This window comes from Neltuma alba, unplaced genomic scaffold (genome assembly GCF_004799145.2).
Source record: "Neltuma alba isolate B1F8T4 unplaced genomic scaffold, ASM479914v2 tig00011474_pilon, whole genome shotgun sequence".
NCBI classification, from domain to species: Eukaryota; Viridiplantae; Streptophyta; class Magnoliopsida; order Fabales; family Fabaceae; genus Neltuma; species Neltuma alba.
Genome location: NW_021636143.1, coordinates 107,603 through 124,982, shown reverse-complemented (window position 1 = coordinate 124,982; position 17,380 = coordinate 107,603). Strand labels below are relative to the sequence as shown.

Below are 17,380 nucleotides of genomic sequence, written 5' to 3'. Positions count from 1 at the left end.
GTAGCATGATCCAACAATTTAGAAACTTTAAAACAACACTTTATCAAGATTTTCTTAAGTTTGTGTGAAAATTAACTAACTTATTCTTAATTCTACCCTACCACTTCCTATACATAGGTTCCTAGAGCTCCTTTTTCCCCATTATTTAGTCAATGTGAGGTTTCTCTACCTTGTTATTTTATTCATTTACATATTTATGTGTGTGTATACATATACATGCATTTATTTATTTACTTGTACATACACATACACACACATACACATATAATTATAGTTATTTTAATTGCTTGTATTTAACCTTTGTGAACTCGATGTTAATAAATATTTTTTTTTATAAATTTACTTAAATCTTGGATATAAAAATTAGGATGTTACATTTGGTTTCATAACTTTAAAAAGTATATTTTTCTTCCTTAAATTTTAAAACCGTTAATCTCAAATGATATATATTTTTTTTATAACAATCATGATTGTTTTGAAAATTAAACTTAATATATTGGCATTTAAGAATATTTTATCAACAATGAAGATCTTAATATGATCATTTTTTGTTCACATTTTTTTGGTAAAGAACTAAAAAAAATAAAGGGAGTAAATAGAAACCTTATATAAAGTTAAAGGACTAAAAGTATACTTTAGTTGATTTAAAATAACTTTTTCATGAAGAGTTACACCTTTTTAGTATGTAGGGTTTTCCTAAATAATACTTTTCTTGTCCTTAATGTAGAATTTATATAAGACTTATTTTATATGTTTATCATTTTATTTCAAATTAACCTTATTGATATTTCCTCAACAATAATCAACTAGGAGAGGTAAGGAGAGAATTACAAGGATGCTTAGGATATTTTAGAAAAAAAAATATCATATTAACTAGTTTAATTAACACCTTAATCCACTTAATTAGTTAATTAGTTCATGTTAAGGACAAAATGAGTACAATCTTTTACTAAGTGGTGGTTTTCTTTGGTTATTACATTTAATAGGTGTCTCTAGAAACCAAAGAGATATAACCTTGGTGACAACTATTCACGTAAATTCCTTAATTTGTAAGAATAAACACGACTTTTCAAAATACATTTCTTTCATTTGAAAAATATTCCAACATACTATATTAATAACAATTTAAAGTTGAAATTAATATATCTTTTATGAACTTATTAAAATTTAAATTATATAAATATACCACCTATGTATTTTTAAAAACGCACTTCTTTCTTTTGATTAGATAATAAACTTGCAAAATACTACCTCTATCTCTTATTACAAGATGCGATTTTTTTTTTTTGAATTTGTTTGTTTCTTTTTATAAGATTTACTTTAAGTTTATCTAAACATTAAATATATTTGACCTATTTTATTCTCAATTAATACACTTTTTCTTATTATCTTTTTCTCATACATTCTCTCATTTTTTCTCTCACTTGCATCTACCTACTTACAAATAATAAAGACATAATTGAAAAAACAGTATATTTTTTTTAACATATCTATTATTTTTAACTAATTTTAATAATTTTATAGTTCATGTGATCATTTTATAATAAGGGATGGAGGAGAATATTTTAGCCCTCCGCCACAACACGCCTTATTCTGTTTTTTGGTAATAGAATGCCTTACTCTAATGCCTGATAATTATAATTTTCTTTCTTGAGGTGGAACCTCCCTTGAAGTAAGGTGTCTTAAATTAATTATGATTATTTTAAAAAGTAGAAAGTCTCACTACTCTTGAGCACTAAATCAAATATGCCACAAATTATATGTATGATTAGATGGTGCCGTGTATTCTATTAACAATAAACTCTTTTAGATATATCGTTCGTCAACAAATCCGCCTTATGATAAGTTTCTTAAATGGCTTTTTGAATCTTGTAACTATTCTAGTGTAATTGCCAAAAATGCCCTCCCATCAATTTACGTAAAATTTAAGATTTTCATTTTTATCTCCAAGATATATACCTGCCTTTAAATAAAAAGTAGGATACATTTTTCTGGCAAAAACAAGTACGATACATTTTAATCCAATTAACAAAAAAAACCCATTGATTTGGATAAGGAAAAAAACATTTGCCACTAAAAGTATTCTACTTTTGTTTTAATATATACTCCTCTGATTCTAAATGTAAAACTCTTATACTAGTGAGTATAAGGGTCTTATATTTAGGATTGGAGGAGTAATACAAGAGAATATATTTATCAATAAGAAAATTAACTTAGGAGCCAAGGTTAACTTTCAAGCAAACCTTAATAAAATATTTAATTTGGTAAACCAAGTGGAAACAAGAGCATTTGAATTAATTTTAAATTGAATATACAGGTGATAATTAATATAATAATTGAAGAGATGTTTGGGTATCCAAAATCACTTAAAAAAATATTTTTACACAAAATTCTTTTCATATATTTATTTTAGTCCCCAACCCCTAAATAAATTAAACAGAAATAAGAGAGAAGATTGGAGACATTTCAACGAATCTTAAAAGCAATCAAGGATCATTCTTTGAAGCGACGGACGAAAAAAAAAAGAAAAAAGTACAAAGAAGAAGAAGAAGCAGATGGGAATCTGGCGAAGACTATTTTAGGAGTTCGTCGCATCCGCTTCTCACACACACGCGCGAGAAGTCTTGTTTTCACGAGGAAAGACCCAAAAACTCTCTCTGATTTCTTCCCATGTGGCCGAGGACGACTTTGTAACCTTTTTGCCGAAGGTATAATTTCCATCTGCTTTCCTATGTTCTTCATTTTTTTTTCTCGCTTGTGATCTCTTTTATCCGATTCAATTTTGATCCTGTTACGTCTCTGTGCGAAAAGGGATCGATAGAGACTCTTGCGTGAGGATTTTCAATTTGTGTTCGGAAATAATAATCCATGGCAGCGCCACCAGCACGGGCTCGTGCAGATTACGATTACCTCATTAAGCTTCTTCTTATAGGCGACAGTGGTTTGTTGTTGCTTTCCTATCTCCAAAATTTTTTCCCTCTTGCTTGGAATTTGAAGGAAAGCAAATGGGTGGTTAAATTTCCATATGTTAAATTTTTAGCTGCGGTTTACCATAATTGGTTTATGTGGAGACAGAAATTCTTACCGATCGATTATATTAGGTAGTCTTCTATGCGTTTTTAGATGATGCATTTATCTTTGCTTTATATCTTTTTAATGCTTAAATTATGAATTCACTTTTCCAATCGTCTGGATAAGGGAGGGTCGCTTGATTTTTATATTTTTGACTTTTTAAGCCATAATAACTGTGGGCGTCCGTTGAGCCATTATCTTTCCATGAGATCGCTGAACTGCATATTTAGGAGTGTTCGTTTTCACTTCATTTTCAAAAACACATTAGTCGTATCAGCTCAGGGCTCTTTGTACATATAGTTCTTTCTACTTTTGATAGTCTATACTATAGACACTATAAGGGTAAAGGCTGTATTTGCGCTGTCATATTATCTTAATTCCTAGTTTAATCGTATGAGCTTTTTGTAAGTTTGCGCTTTACAAAGATTGGGAATCATTTGTTCACCAGTCTATACTCTATACTTATTTATATCCAAAAGTAGTATATCATATTTCTTGATTTTGATATGGGTAATGTACATGGTATGATCTTTTATGCAATAAAGTAATGAGCTCATTAATTATATTGGTGTTTGAGTAATTATGTTTAATTTAAATCCAGATGAAAACTCATACTTCCTCTGCACTCTTGCGACTTGACAATGTCATCAATTTACTGATTCACATGTTCTTTCTCTTCTCTGACTACCCCGTTTGCAAAATCCTTAGGTGTATTGAGAACAAATAACAGCTGAATATAATTTTCTGGAGAGACTGTGAAGGTAATTGTTGACTGATATTTAAAAAGCTGGCAATGCTTTTTTGTTGAATCTGGGCATCTGAAAATAAAATGCCTGAAATGTCAAAAAACCTTGGCATTTAAAGATCCATTTACCCCAATATTATGACGCTTGTTGAATTGGGTTAGCATTAATAATTTGAATTGTACTGCTTTGTTTAATAGTTAGAGGAGAAGTTCGGTTTTGTAGTTACTATTTTGGCTCCTGGTTTCAGCTGCGAGTCAGGAATGGTATTTAATGGGGATGGTTGATTTGCAGATTTTGTAGTATATGTTTCTTTTATGGTGTTTATCTTGTGGATCAGGACATTTCTGTTCTGTTTAGTGTGGAGAGTTATCTTCTCATTTACATGGGATTTTAGTGGGCATGCACAGCTAGCAAGAAACCATCTTTGTCATATGTCACTTTTGATAGTTGAAAAGTGACCGCTTCTTTTTATTGACTTGCATTCACTCTTTTGGCCTTATTCTTATGAGGGCCTCTGAAGTTTGTTGATAAATTTCTAATTGTAAGATCCTTCTTTCTCTACTAATATTAACACGCTTTTTCTATACTCTTAATGTTCTCTGTATTTGGGTCTCCTCGGTTGAGATATATTTACCATTAAGTCATGTTCAAATGGTGTTGAGGAGGAAGTTGCAAATTAATTTTTGGGTTAATATTATCTTTAGTTCCAAAATTTGACCTCATTTTGATTTTGGTGCCTAAAATTTGAAACAAGTGATTTAGGTTTTTGAAACAAGGTTTTAAGGACTAAAAACATAGTTTTAGGACCAAAAATCTTTAGGCAGAATGGTCGAATTTCAGGGACTAAAATCACTAGTTTCAATTTTTAGGGATTAAAACCAAAATTAAGTCAAATTTTAAGTACTAGAGACAGTGTTAAATTAAGAAGGGAAAATTAATCTGCAGCTTTTTATAGTTTATCTCAATTTTGATTTGGGTCATTGTAGTTTTTTCGTCTGAATTAAGGCTTTATGGTTTGATTAGTTATAGGTATTCATCCTCGAGTGTAAAACTTGTCAATTTTAATTTATAGAATTTCATGGATTTTATGGAATTTCCTTCATTTCATTTGACACTCTTTTAACACCAGCGCATTTCTATAGTAAAATTCATAAAGTCTGTAAATTAAAATTATTGGATCAAATAACAAGGGCTCGGTTCAAACAAAATAAACGACATTGATTTGATTTAAAATTAAGGTAAACTATAGGGACTTGTGGATTGATTTTTGAAAAAAGTAAGTAAAGTTATTTACTTCAACATCATTTGATCACAATTTTATGGTTAGTATCCCTCAATCGAGGGGATACAAATCCAATTTCTCCTGATGATGTTATCATTTCCTTTTTGTGTTCTCGTGTGAAAACTTGAGAAATTGGGTATTTATTCTGCTTGTTATAATGCACTGTTCTAGTTACTTGAGTTTTTATTTTAAATTATTCAGCCTTCTGACTTGAACTATTTCAGGTGTGGGGAAGAGTTGTCTGCTTTTGCGGTTTTCTGATGGTTCCTTCACCACCAGTTTTATCACAACTATTGGGTGAGTATTCTTAAAAATTTATATAGTATCTAACCTTGATACTTTTGACCTTTTATTCAGGATATTTCAATGTGCATATCAACGTTTCCATTCACTGCAAAGTAATTATCAAAGCATGTCAAACCACTCTTCTTACTTGCTTTTAACATGTCTTGGAAAACATTGCAGGGGTGACTGGACTTAAGGCAGTGTTTTTATGGTGTATAGTTTCTTAGAAAAGCTCATATTTAATGCAAATATTGCTTCATTGTTGGGTACCACCAAATTGTCTGTGTATATGTGTCTATTGATACTTGTGCTTTGGTCGAGCAAATGTCTCTGTTGAAATGTTAAGTTCTTAATGTGATAATTTATCTAACAGGATTGATTTTAAAATAAGAACCATTGAACTTGATGGCAAACGCATTAAGTTGCAAATCTGGGACACAGCTGGTCAGGAGCGATTTCGAACGATCACCACAGGTACGTGTTTTCTCCTTTACAACATGGCTCACAAGCCTTAATTCCAAAATAATGATGACACTTTTCATGATAGATACCTAACAAAAATCTATTCTTATGTTGCCTAATGCATTAGACTGTTATCATTGATGTCAGATTTTGGTAGACGGATCAACGAAATATTAATAGATTAGTATAGGAGTGAAACTTAACAGGTTGGGATATTTCCTTGAGACTAATACATTTCTTCCATGGAGATTGATGGGCTATAATTAGTGGAATTTAATTGATTAATTTAAACATATTAGTTTTTTCAACAAAATTTAAATATTTGTATATGTAAGGTAAATCAACTCAATTTGTTTTTAGCCAATAACTCTTAAATTATTATTTGTCTGAAATAAGTATTTGTAGAATGAGTTGTTAGTTTCTAGCTTTGATTAAGTATTAGCTTTGACTAGTATTGACCACGACAGTGACGACGGCGACGACAACAATAACAACAATAATAGCAAAAGCTTTATCCCACTAGGTGGGGTTAATTACACAAATTGTATGACATCATTGCGCTTTATCAACAATTAAATCTTTGGATAGGTTGTTAATGGAAAGATCTTGCTCAATAACTTTATTGAGCATTCTCTTTGGTCTTCTTTTATCTCTTTTCATAGGACTTCATACTGCTTAATCAAGCGTAAAGGCTTTCTTTGAATGTGATCAAACTATCTCAAACGTTTTTTTTATCATTTTCTCTTGAGTAGAAACTACTCTAACTTTTCTGCATATATGTTCATTATGAATTTTATCTTTTCTTGTATGACCATACATCCACTCCAACATTCTCATCTTGGCTGTACCCGCTTTATGCTCATGTTATCCCTTTAAAGCTCAACATTCACTATCATATAACATTGCTGGTCTTATAGCAGTGCGATAAAACCTTCCTTTCACCTTATTAGTTACTTTTCGGTCACAAATAATTCTTATAGCCTTTCCCCATTTAAACCACCCAGCTCGAATTCTATGATTAACATCTTCATCAATATCACCATCCTTTTGTATAATTGATTGCAAATATCTAAACTTTACTATTCATGGAATGACTTGATCTACCAATCTCACCTCCACATCACTTCTAACTTGTTTCTTATCAAAAGTGCAATGTATGTATTCTGTCTTATTTCTACCCAAATGAAAACCCTTCGAATCCAGTGTCCTTCTCCATAACTTGAGATGAGTTAATCTCTTATTTTGATTCGGCTAGAAAAACCATATCATTGGCAAAAAGCATGCGCTTAGAGATTTTTTCTTTGATAAGTTTAGTTAAAATGTCTAAGACTAGGTTAAACAAATGAGTCTTTTGTCTCACTTTAGGGCATTCTAACACTAGTCGTTGCCTCCCTCCCTTTTGACATATCTTGTATGACTAAGTATTTACATATGAGAATTTGTGATAGAATATGCTTGCTTTAGAATAGTCAAGAAAGTTGAAGAAAGAATGCTTTACATCAAGTGATTAAGCGAGATCTGCTTGCTCTACTTTCCCAGCCGTCAAAACTTGGGCCAAATAGGAAAGGAATGTTACCATAAAACGTATTGGCAGAGAGGCAGATATGCAAGCTGCTATCCTTGCCCACTTGGGCATCAAGAGGGCAAGATGATTTGTGCGTAATTCTCCTAGCCTACTTAGATGAACTTTGAAGGACAGCTTTGGGCCTCAGCCCCCTTCTTCGATGTAAATATTGGGCTTTACCATCATTTTAAGTCATTAAAGGGCTTATATACTGCTTTATACAAAGCTGAGCCTCTTTAGTTTAACAAACCATCTCAACTTGTCTAATACGTGTTATCAATTTCTGCAGTAGAGGTATAGTTATGGTCTGTTATAATAATATTCTCTTTGATGTGATGGAGGTCTCTTACTATTTCTTATTCTTTCGCAGCTTATTACCGTGGTGCCATGGGCATCTTGCTGGTCTATGATGTTACTGATGAAGCATCTTTTAATAGTAGTACTCTCTTCCCTTGCTTTCAACATTTGAAGTTTTCTGATGTTTTAATAATTCTTTTTACTTCCTGTATGATGAATTTAATGCACTCGTCTTTTTGGCAGTATTTATTGTAGCTTTCAATTAAGCTATATTTGGCCCATCAAATTGTATTTTATTTCCATCATTCCCCTTTCTTTTAATTCTTATGTAGCTTTCATATTCCTTCAGATATTAGAAATTGGATTCGCAACATTGAACAGCATGCATCTGACAATGTAAACAAGATACTTGTGGGCAACAAGGCTGATATGGATGAGAGTAAAAGGGTAAGCATATATATATATATATATATATATATATATATGGGGTATCCCTTTTATATTCACCTTCCAAAACTTCATTTCTGGTTATAATATAATTAGTTTGGTAACTGGCTGATGCATGATTTTCTGGAAAAGGTTTCCATGCTCAGCCTTATATATTTGTTTTCGAGGGAAGTCTGCTTTAGATGGTTCCGTGTGACTTAGATGCTGGGATCCTGGGCTAAGCAACCACTAAGAAGATGACCTCAGCATTCTCTGTCTGACAGAGCTGGAATCTGTGTTTGAGATGCTTTTTTGTATCTATATTGACTAATGATTTCCCTATGTTCTTTTATTTTTATAGGTTGTGCCTACATCGAAAGGTCAAGCTCTTGCTGATGAGTATGGCATCAAGTTCTTTGAAACTGTGAGTATCGACCTCCAGTTGTTGACCAAGATCTTCTTCAAAAACTTGTGAATCTGTTATATTTGTCTTAAAACATGCTTGTAGAGTGCAAAGACAAACATGAATGTGGAAGAGGTTTTCTTTTCAATAGCAAGAGACATCAAGCAAAGGCTTGCAGAAACAGACTGTAGAGTTGAGGTATGTCTGTTACAAACCTCATTAGATACATTAGAATGGAAAAAAATAAAAAGAAAAAGTCAATTAAAGAAAGGTGATTTCATGGGTAAGGAATGATCATTGTATCCTTTTAAAAATAATAACAAGTTATAAGTACTGTTCACAAATGATAATGAATACATAACAGACAGCCAAAAAAAAAAAATTGCTAGTTATGCTTTCTCCTTTTCTTCAAAAGAAAAAACTTATCCTTACGTTTTTCTTGGTTTCAATCAAATTAGGACGTGTATGCTTATATCCATGATTCATCTTCTAACTCACTCTTGCTATTATTACTTTAAACTTTTTTTAAAAATTCAAATCCATTATTGGAAAATAGTATATTAAGTTTAAATGCCTCAAGTTTCCTCCTTCAAATGGTGTCCTGGACAATTCTAGACGCAGTGTGAATGGGGAATTTCTTTCTATATTTTTTACTATATTTTCCGACATTAGATTTGTGGTTGATCATATTTTATTTTATTTTTTGCTGAAATACCAAGTATGTAAAAATTGATTTGTTTGTGTTTTCTGTCGGTTTAGCCTCAAACAATCAAGATAAATCAACCAGATGCGGCTGCCAGTGGTGATCAAGCTGCCCAGAAATCAGCCTGCTGCGGTAATTAGCTGATGTAATTGATGACGCAGGAAATTGGCACGTGTAGTTGTTTCTCTGTAATTCCAGTATTTTTTGACGGAGTATTTTAAAAAATTGTTTGCTTTTAGTTTGTGGAATTTGTTGTTGCTGGTTTATGTGCTTCCCCTTCTCATTGTAATCTCAGTCGAAAAGATATTTTGATTCACAAGATTTGGGTAGAATATCATCGGGAATCTCCACGTCTGGCAAGATTAAATGTCCTTTGATACATGAGAATTGGGTTAAAAAAAATGGAAATAGAATTGGAATCCAAGTTACGATGTGTTTGGTATGAGCGAATCCTATTGTAGAATCACGGAGTCCATTCTTTTTCTTACTGTTAACCTCATGATCACTGTAGACCACGAAAACAAAAACAAAAAAACAAAAAACCCTCATGATCACTAGGCTTTCGATGAATAGTCACCCCGTGCTGTTGCCATCATCTGTAGATTTGGCCCAACAGGTCAGTTTTTTCTCATTATAAAATCGTCTTGGTTCGATGCCGTTTGCAGTTTTTGGGTTTGTCTTGCTTGCAAAAATGGTTTTGGTCAAAGATGGCCGAACTTTCAAAGAAGGTTTTGGTCTTGTTTGATACGAAATATTAAAAATGAGGGATGAATGTTGGTATTACAATTAAGAAAAATTATTAAAAAATTATTTAGTATGAGTAATTATTTGATACATAAGATTAGACAATTAGAAAATATTACTTCTACTCATTATATTTTTTAATATAACATTTATGGGTTTATCTAATACTATGCGGCAAGCAATCTGTTGTATTAAGACTCTTTTAATAGATTCAATCTCAATCCTAATCTATACTCCTTTGTACTAGGCCAGATATTTGGGTGTGGTGGCCGACCACGATTCTTTGACAGACTAGTGTTATGCTCCCTGGGGTATCTTCGTTTCTTTTGGTGGGATATTTAATTTGTTTCAGGATGTGATTTGCCTTTTCAGGTTGTTAACGGTGATTGTGTGGTGTTTGACGGGGGTCTGATAGTCTGATGGTGGTGAAAGATAATTACGGTGGTGTTGCTGATCGTGGCTATGACTGGTTTTTTAAAAAAAAAAAAAAATTCAAAAGGTAATCATTTTACATTTTGTGTATACATTTTACATAAAAAGTTATACTATAATTCCATTTAATTTTGGGAAATAATTGAAAAATCCTAATAAGTATGTAATGTTAGACACAATTAGTGTCGTTAATGTCAACAGGATAAGAAAAAGTTTGCATACTTTTTTTATCCTACCTTGACCATCTATTATATCTAATTAGATTACCTTGAATTAGGTGAGTGAAGAGAAAGAAGTTATCAAATAGAATTATGGAGAATGACCAGGAGAACAAAGAAGGGATTTTGAAGAAAGTGCAATATCAAATAAGAATATCAAGATTCAATTTATTAGATTTGGTATTTAAGGTTGCTATACTCAATTGGAAGTGTCTCAAATGGAAGTTATGTCATCATAACTTTATTTACTCTTCATCTAAACTAGAATATAATCTTCAGAGATGATTTTCACATGTTTTATTTGAGTTAAGTTGGTCTTTTATTTGAGTTAATCTCTCAACATATTCTGTTTTTCATTCCGCTTTGTAATGTGTTTGCTCTTTTTACAATATCTCACAAACCACAGATCCATTTGAAGTCAAACTTGATTCATATGAAACTAGACTTAGAATACAGTTTATGGACACAATGATCAACCTCAAAGGGTTCCATAAGAAAGAGATGTGTTGTTCAAAACATAGTGCTCAGATTTCATGCCTTGATCTAGACTTGAAGTTAGTATGTTGAAGATACCTGAGATTCCAGTGAATTTTAGAATGATTCTTGTTTCATTAAAAAGTAGACTCCAAGAGTTTCCCAAGGATAAGTCATTTGCTAATTTTAATTTGGAGCTAAATTGAGGGACTTATGACCATTAAAATTTGACCTTTGTTTTGCTTGCATCAAGCTCAAATTTATTCGAAGAACACTTCAAGCCAAAAAAGTTCCGTATCCTTTACTCCCCATACTCCAATACTTCCAAATGACAAAGTGACTTTATTCGATTGCTTGTTCAAGACATCCTTCATTTTCTATATGTCTCCTAGTCTATTTCAAATAAGCATACACATTCTCTAAAGTCACATATACTCTTTTCACCAAAAAAAAAAAAGTCGCATATACTCTTATTTGAGTGCTTATTTGAGTCACCTTCTCTTTTCTAAAATGACTTAGAACTCAAATCTGAATAATCCTAAACATTTTTCCAAGTCAAACTTTCGTTCCAAGCCTTATTCATGTCAAACCATTGTTTTATCTGACTCCCACGCTACATCAAATAAAACACTTGTTATTACTTCAAATTGAAACTTGTATTTTAATGGTTATCCAAACAAAAGCCATTCCTCTCTTTTATTCCCAGTCATATTCGGATAAACCTTGAACTCTTTGAAAAGCATTATTGAAATATATATGAGTCATAACTATTGGTTTGTGTTCATGATTTTATACTTTCGATTCAAAAACACTTCCTAATGCTTTGGAAATACCTTCTAAGTTGCCTAACACTCATATAAATGCAGTAGACTACTCATGCTTGGTTTTGCAGGTTGTTAGAAACAAGTTTAAGCTTCAACGGATTTATGATGTGAAGAGCTAGCTTTTGTCAAAAGCTTTTGGATGATATCTTCTTTGTTATTTGAATAATAATTCAAGTCAAGAAGCCTTCACTCATATTCTTATTTGAATAGGTATCCAAGTTAGAAATAGCTTCTTCATACTTTGTTTCTCTGACGGATTTGAAATCAAGTCTAAATCTTTGATACTCTATCTAAACATATTTGATACTTACAAAAATTTCTTAGATCATCTAACAACATGTTTAGTAGGTGATTAAGCATGAATTAATCTTTAACAGATAAATGGTGTCACTAATCATCTTTTGTCAAAAGCTTTCAATAGTTAGTTTCAATGGTCATATTATACAAGCCAAATAGGAAAAAGAAAAGGTTATCTTTCATAATCAACCATAAATAGAGAGGGAATTCAAATTTAGAAGGTAACACAGAGCAAGTGTGTATATAATGTCAAAATTTTGAGATTTTGAATTACTTGCATCTACATTCAAAGCTCCAAAATTATGTTCTCATCATGCTTCAATGTTTAAGAAAATCTACTTCATAGAGAGAAGAATGCTTTTATTGTACACATCAATCTTTGTGAAAGTTACTTGAGATGGGGGGATCTTGAGTAGGAAATAGATTGTAACCATACAAATTGTAAAGGGGAGAGGTTCTCAAATACCCGTAGTAAACTTGAGGATTGTACATAAGCACCAAGAGCCCACTGAATCTTAGGGAATATACTGGATTGAAAATCTTAAAGGTGTTTGGGGACTAGATGTAGGTCTTTGGAGAGACTAGAATAGGATAAACTTGTTGTGTATTATTATGCATCATCTTTATCTCTATCTTCTTAATTAATATGTCACATCCTGCAAAAATTAACCCTGATGATGGATGTGAAAAATTAAGTCAAGGGCCAATATGGAAGGCAGACTGCTGACAAGGCCAGGTAGGATATAAAATCAGAATAGGGTCCGGACTGATACTTTTAAAGTTATTAGTCCAAGAAGGGCAAAATGGAAAAAATTGGAGAACAATTCCGGAAAATTCTCAGAAAATGACAAAAAGGTGAATAAAAGGTTCTGGAACCTCAATAGAGGCCCTAAAGGTGAAATTGGTGTGAAAATAGATTATTATTGAATTCCCTGAAAACAGAGATTTTTCAAAAAAAATAATGAAAATTGAGTAAACATAATTATTATAATTATTTAGAGGCCTCAATAATTCCAATAAAAATGTGGAGTAATTATCTAAATATTTGATGGAACTTATAAAATTGATTTCAGGCCCAGGAAGTAGAGGAATTAATTTTAGGGAATTTAGTTCCGAAAGTCTTACTAATAAAGCCCTATCCAAAGAAAATACAAAATAAATAGTTAGAGGTGGAGAAAAATTTTATAAATTTTCAGATTACATTATTATATTAAAATAGGATTTTTTTATGGAAATAAATACAATTTTGAAAGTCTAGAAAAATTATGAAAAGTTACAAATGAATAGTAACTGATAAGCTTCAATATTGTTTGGAGTTAATATCTTATTATTAGGCTAAATTTTTGATACTTTTCAGATCAAAAATAGACCCCACATTAGCCAAAGAAAGGCCCAAAAGTTCATGCAAACCTCACCTAATAATTAAAATGGATTTAAGCCCAATTTCAATCAAAATATTAGTGAAATATTCTGGAATAAGGACACATGGTAGGATATGAGATTATGGAGCATTGATGGCAGCCAAGTGGCCTCCCAAGTGGCAAAAAATCATGCCTAAATGGAGAGTGTGAGGTCAGAAATTTCACTCTATAAATACCCCTTAATTACACTAAAATAGCCAAAAATTGACAAAAGAGGGGATGTGCTGTCAAATTGAATTCTTGGCTTGGGAGAAGAGTGTTAAATTGTGCAAATTGAAGGAGAAAATATCAAGCTTTGGTCAAGGATCCATTAAGGTATGTTTGAGCTTTGTTTTGGTTAAGATTCAAGCTTGTTTTGGTTGAAATTTCATGATAAAATCCTAGGGTTCTATGCTGTGATTTTCAGTCAGTTTAAGGATGGATTAGGGAAGGATAGAAACCTTAACTATGAGTTTGGAATTACATGTTTAAATGATGTTTAGATTGATTTTTGGAAGAAAACTAAGTTAGGGTATTATAACATTCAATTCGGCCACTTGTTGTTTTTGGTGTAGGAGTTTGTTTTGATGTGTTTTGATGATTTCAATAAGTTCAACAGGTATTTTTGTGTAGAGAAACACCAAGAAAAAGTGTTTGGAATTATTGGAATCAAAAATAAAAATTTTGTAATATAATACCCCCTATTATGTCAAAGTGAATTAAAAGGGAAGGAATGCGATTTCATAAAATCTGATTTGATATTTGGATTCTACATAAAAAATTATATAGGAATGAGCCAAGAGATTGTTGGAATCAAAGGAGGAGTGATTATGTTAAAAAAAAAAAAAAGAGGATTTGAGTAGGTTTAAGGTTAAGTGTTTGTATTCAAGCTTCCATGGTTGTTAATGTGGCTTGTGATTATACTTGAATTGATAGGCATTGTGCAAAGGGACAAGAAGGAACCCAAAGGACTTGAAGAGGCCAAATTGGTTCAAGTATAAAAGGTAGTATTGAATCTAATTTGATTATTTTTCCTGCTTACTTAACCTGTATGTGTTGCTTGCCTTGTTTTGTTATAAAATGATTGATTTACACTATGGTATGGAATGTTCTTTGATGTTTGACATGCTTAAGCCAAATGCTTATTGATATGAAATATGGATATGTACTAATTTTCTTGATGGAATAATGTGCTATTCATGGAATTGGAAATAATCATTATGCATTGTGACATGTCACATTTTGTAAAGACGAGTAACATGATAATGATAGTTCATTGCTACTGAGATTTTTATGAAATCTCATTCCTTTATATTTCTATATTCACCAACTAGGAGTTGGATCAAACAAGGAGAAAAGAAAGGGATTTACTTGGAGGATGATGGAGTTTATTATTATTGAAATGATGTTTTGTAATTATATACATTGTTATGTATAATTGTGAACTATGTTGGAATATTGTATCAATGATTAAAGATGCTCTACCTATGAGCAATTGACTAATGAATTATGTTTAAATATGTGTTATATGATTGGAAATGTTATATGAAAGGAAAGGAAAAGAGAAACCAAGAATTACATGAAAAAGGGATAAAAGTTGACTTTTTAAGGGTCAAGTTTGATCAATGTGATTTTGAGCAATTCGAGGAGTGAGCTGAAATTTGACATGCTTATAAATCTCATTTTTAGCTTTAAAAGAAGTGGTAATTTACTAAATTTTGGAGTTTTATATAGAAAGTTATGCCCTTCTAAAGTTAGGCATAAATCCTAAAAAATTAAAAAATAAACAAAGGAAAAGTATCACTTTGAATGAAATCTGGAATTGATGCATAAGTTCTGGATCCCAATGAGTATTTTTGTTTAAAGAGCATGTTAAGAGCTCTCCATATTGGAACCATCTTGTTTCGATTTTTCTAAAATTAGTTATGAATTTTCAAAATTTGGCCTTTGTAAGGGTTATAATAAATAGTAACCGAAATTTAATAAAATTTAAAGTTTGAATTTTTCCAACCCAAGGCCATGATAAGTGATTCCAAATGATTCCAATTGATATAAAATGAGGTATAAAAGTAAGATGTGACATAATACACTCTTCTTAGCTCACTCAGTGTATACGCTTGAAGTGTAAAAATTTTGTAACACCCACTCCACCCCCTCCTATGGATGACCAACCATTTTAACATATGGTTGTTATTCTTTTATACTAAAACTTGTCAATTAATATGACTTATAAGACTTTGTGATAATTACATTCTTTTCTTGAGATTTCAATGTTTTCCCTTTCAATTATTCTGAGATACCAACATGATTTTATTAACACAATTTTACTCCAGTTCTAGTTTTTTTTTTATCTTATTTTAATTCTTTAATTTATATTTTTTTAATTTACATTTAAATATATAAGTTAAATTTAAATTTGTTATGAAAAATATTTTGGAAAAATTCCCCAAAAAGATGCTTAAACAAACCAAATCTCTATTTTGGTTATTAAATTTGTCAAAATTCTCATTAGGTCACATGACCCAAAGGTAGATTTTAAAATTTTATGAAATGAATATAATACTTCTGTCATTAAAAACTTAAAGAGACCAACAAGATGTTGGTTGAGATGGTAAGCAATCTTACTTCTGTAAGGAGAAAAATACAAGTTTGAATATTAAAAAGGGTAATTATTGAGAGGGCTTTAACCTTAATGCTCTTTGCCCGACAAAGATTACTCTCAAGCCCAAAAGAGCTTGAGGATACTTTGAGTTATACAAAAAAAAAAAACTAAAAGAGAAGTCAAAATACAGCCTTGAAAATTAACAAGCTCAATTATGCAATTAATAAGTTTTAGTTCTAAATTAACAACTTTCTGTCTCCATAACACACTTGAAATAAGTTTTTGAATACATGATTACAATATGACCTTGAAAATGAACAAGTTGAATTATATAGTTAATGAGTTTTAGTTCTAAATTAATAGCTTTCTGTCTCTAATGCACTTGCAATAAGTGTTGATTGAAAATTGATCACAATGCAATCTAAAAATTAACATGTTTCATTTCATATTTAACATGTTTTAATTCTAAATTAATAATTTTCTATCTCCATAGCACACTTGCCATAAGCCTTTGGATATAACTTGATCATGCTCCAATTTTGGAATTTAACAAATTCAACTCGCTACTATATTAATGCCATTACCAATCCATGAAGATATCACTACAATCATTTCTTCAAGTGTCATCCCTTCTCTTATGTTTTTTCCCTAAACCTCCTTGATCTCTTGTCATTTGAAGGTCAAATTTAAAACTCTAGGTTAGGTGGAAGGTTAATGAATCTAGAGGTCGATCTTAGGAAGGTTTAGTGTCTTAAGAAATTTAGTTGATTAGAAGTCACAAGTTAAGAAAACAATGAAGATCTTAACAATTGAAACTAATTTCTAACATTGAGTTGCTATTTATAAAGTTGATCTATAGTATAAATAAAAACAAGCAAAATAGCGTAAAAGAATTAAAAGTTTATCAATGAAACGTATTCCCTTGGATATGTGATTTCTCCTCCCTTGCAACCTCATTAACCAAGAGCCCACTGAATCTTAGGCAATTTAAGGGTTTAATTGCCTTGATTAGTGATTGATTTGGATTTATTTTTGGTGGAGTTTGATGTCCAAAAATCCTTAGTCAATATGCTGTCCAAAATGTCACATAATTAGATATGAATGATTAAAAGATGGCATAGGGATTAGAGGATAGAAAATGGTTAGAAA

At 31.2% G+C, this 17,380-nt stretch overlaps 1 protein-coding gene across 1 annotated transcript; it reads left to right on the top strand.

The window, feature by feature from the left end:
* Positions 1–2,583: 2,583 nt before the first annotated feature.
* Positions 2,584–9,682, top strand: LOC114713809 (ras-related protein RABE1c). Its single transcript, XM_028898484.1, has 9 exons — positions 2,584–2,708; positions 2,812–2,941; positions 5,325–5,397; positions 5,759–5,859; positions 7,782–7,847; positions 8,058–8,155; positions 8,496–8,558; positions 8,643–8,735; positions 9,297–9,682. The coding sequence occupies exons 2-9, from the start codon at positions 2,869–2,871 to the stop codon at positions 9,378–9,380; spliced, it is 651 nt and encodes a 216-aa protein (XP_028754317.1). The 5' UTR covers positions 2,584–2,708; positions 2,812–2,868; the 3' UTR covers positions 9,381–9,682.
* Positions 9,683–17,380: the final 7,698 nt, after the last annotated feature.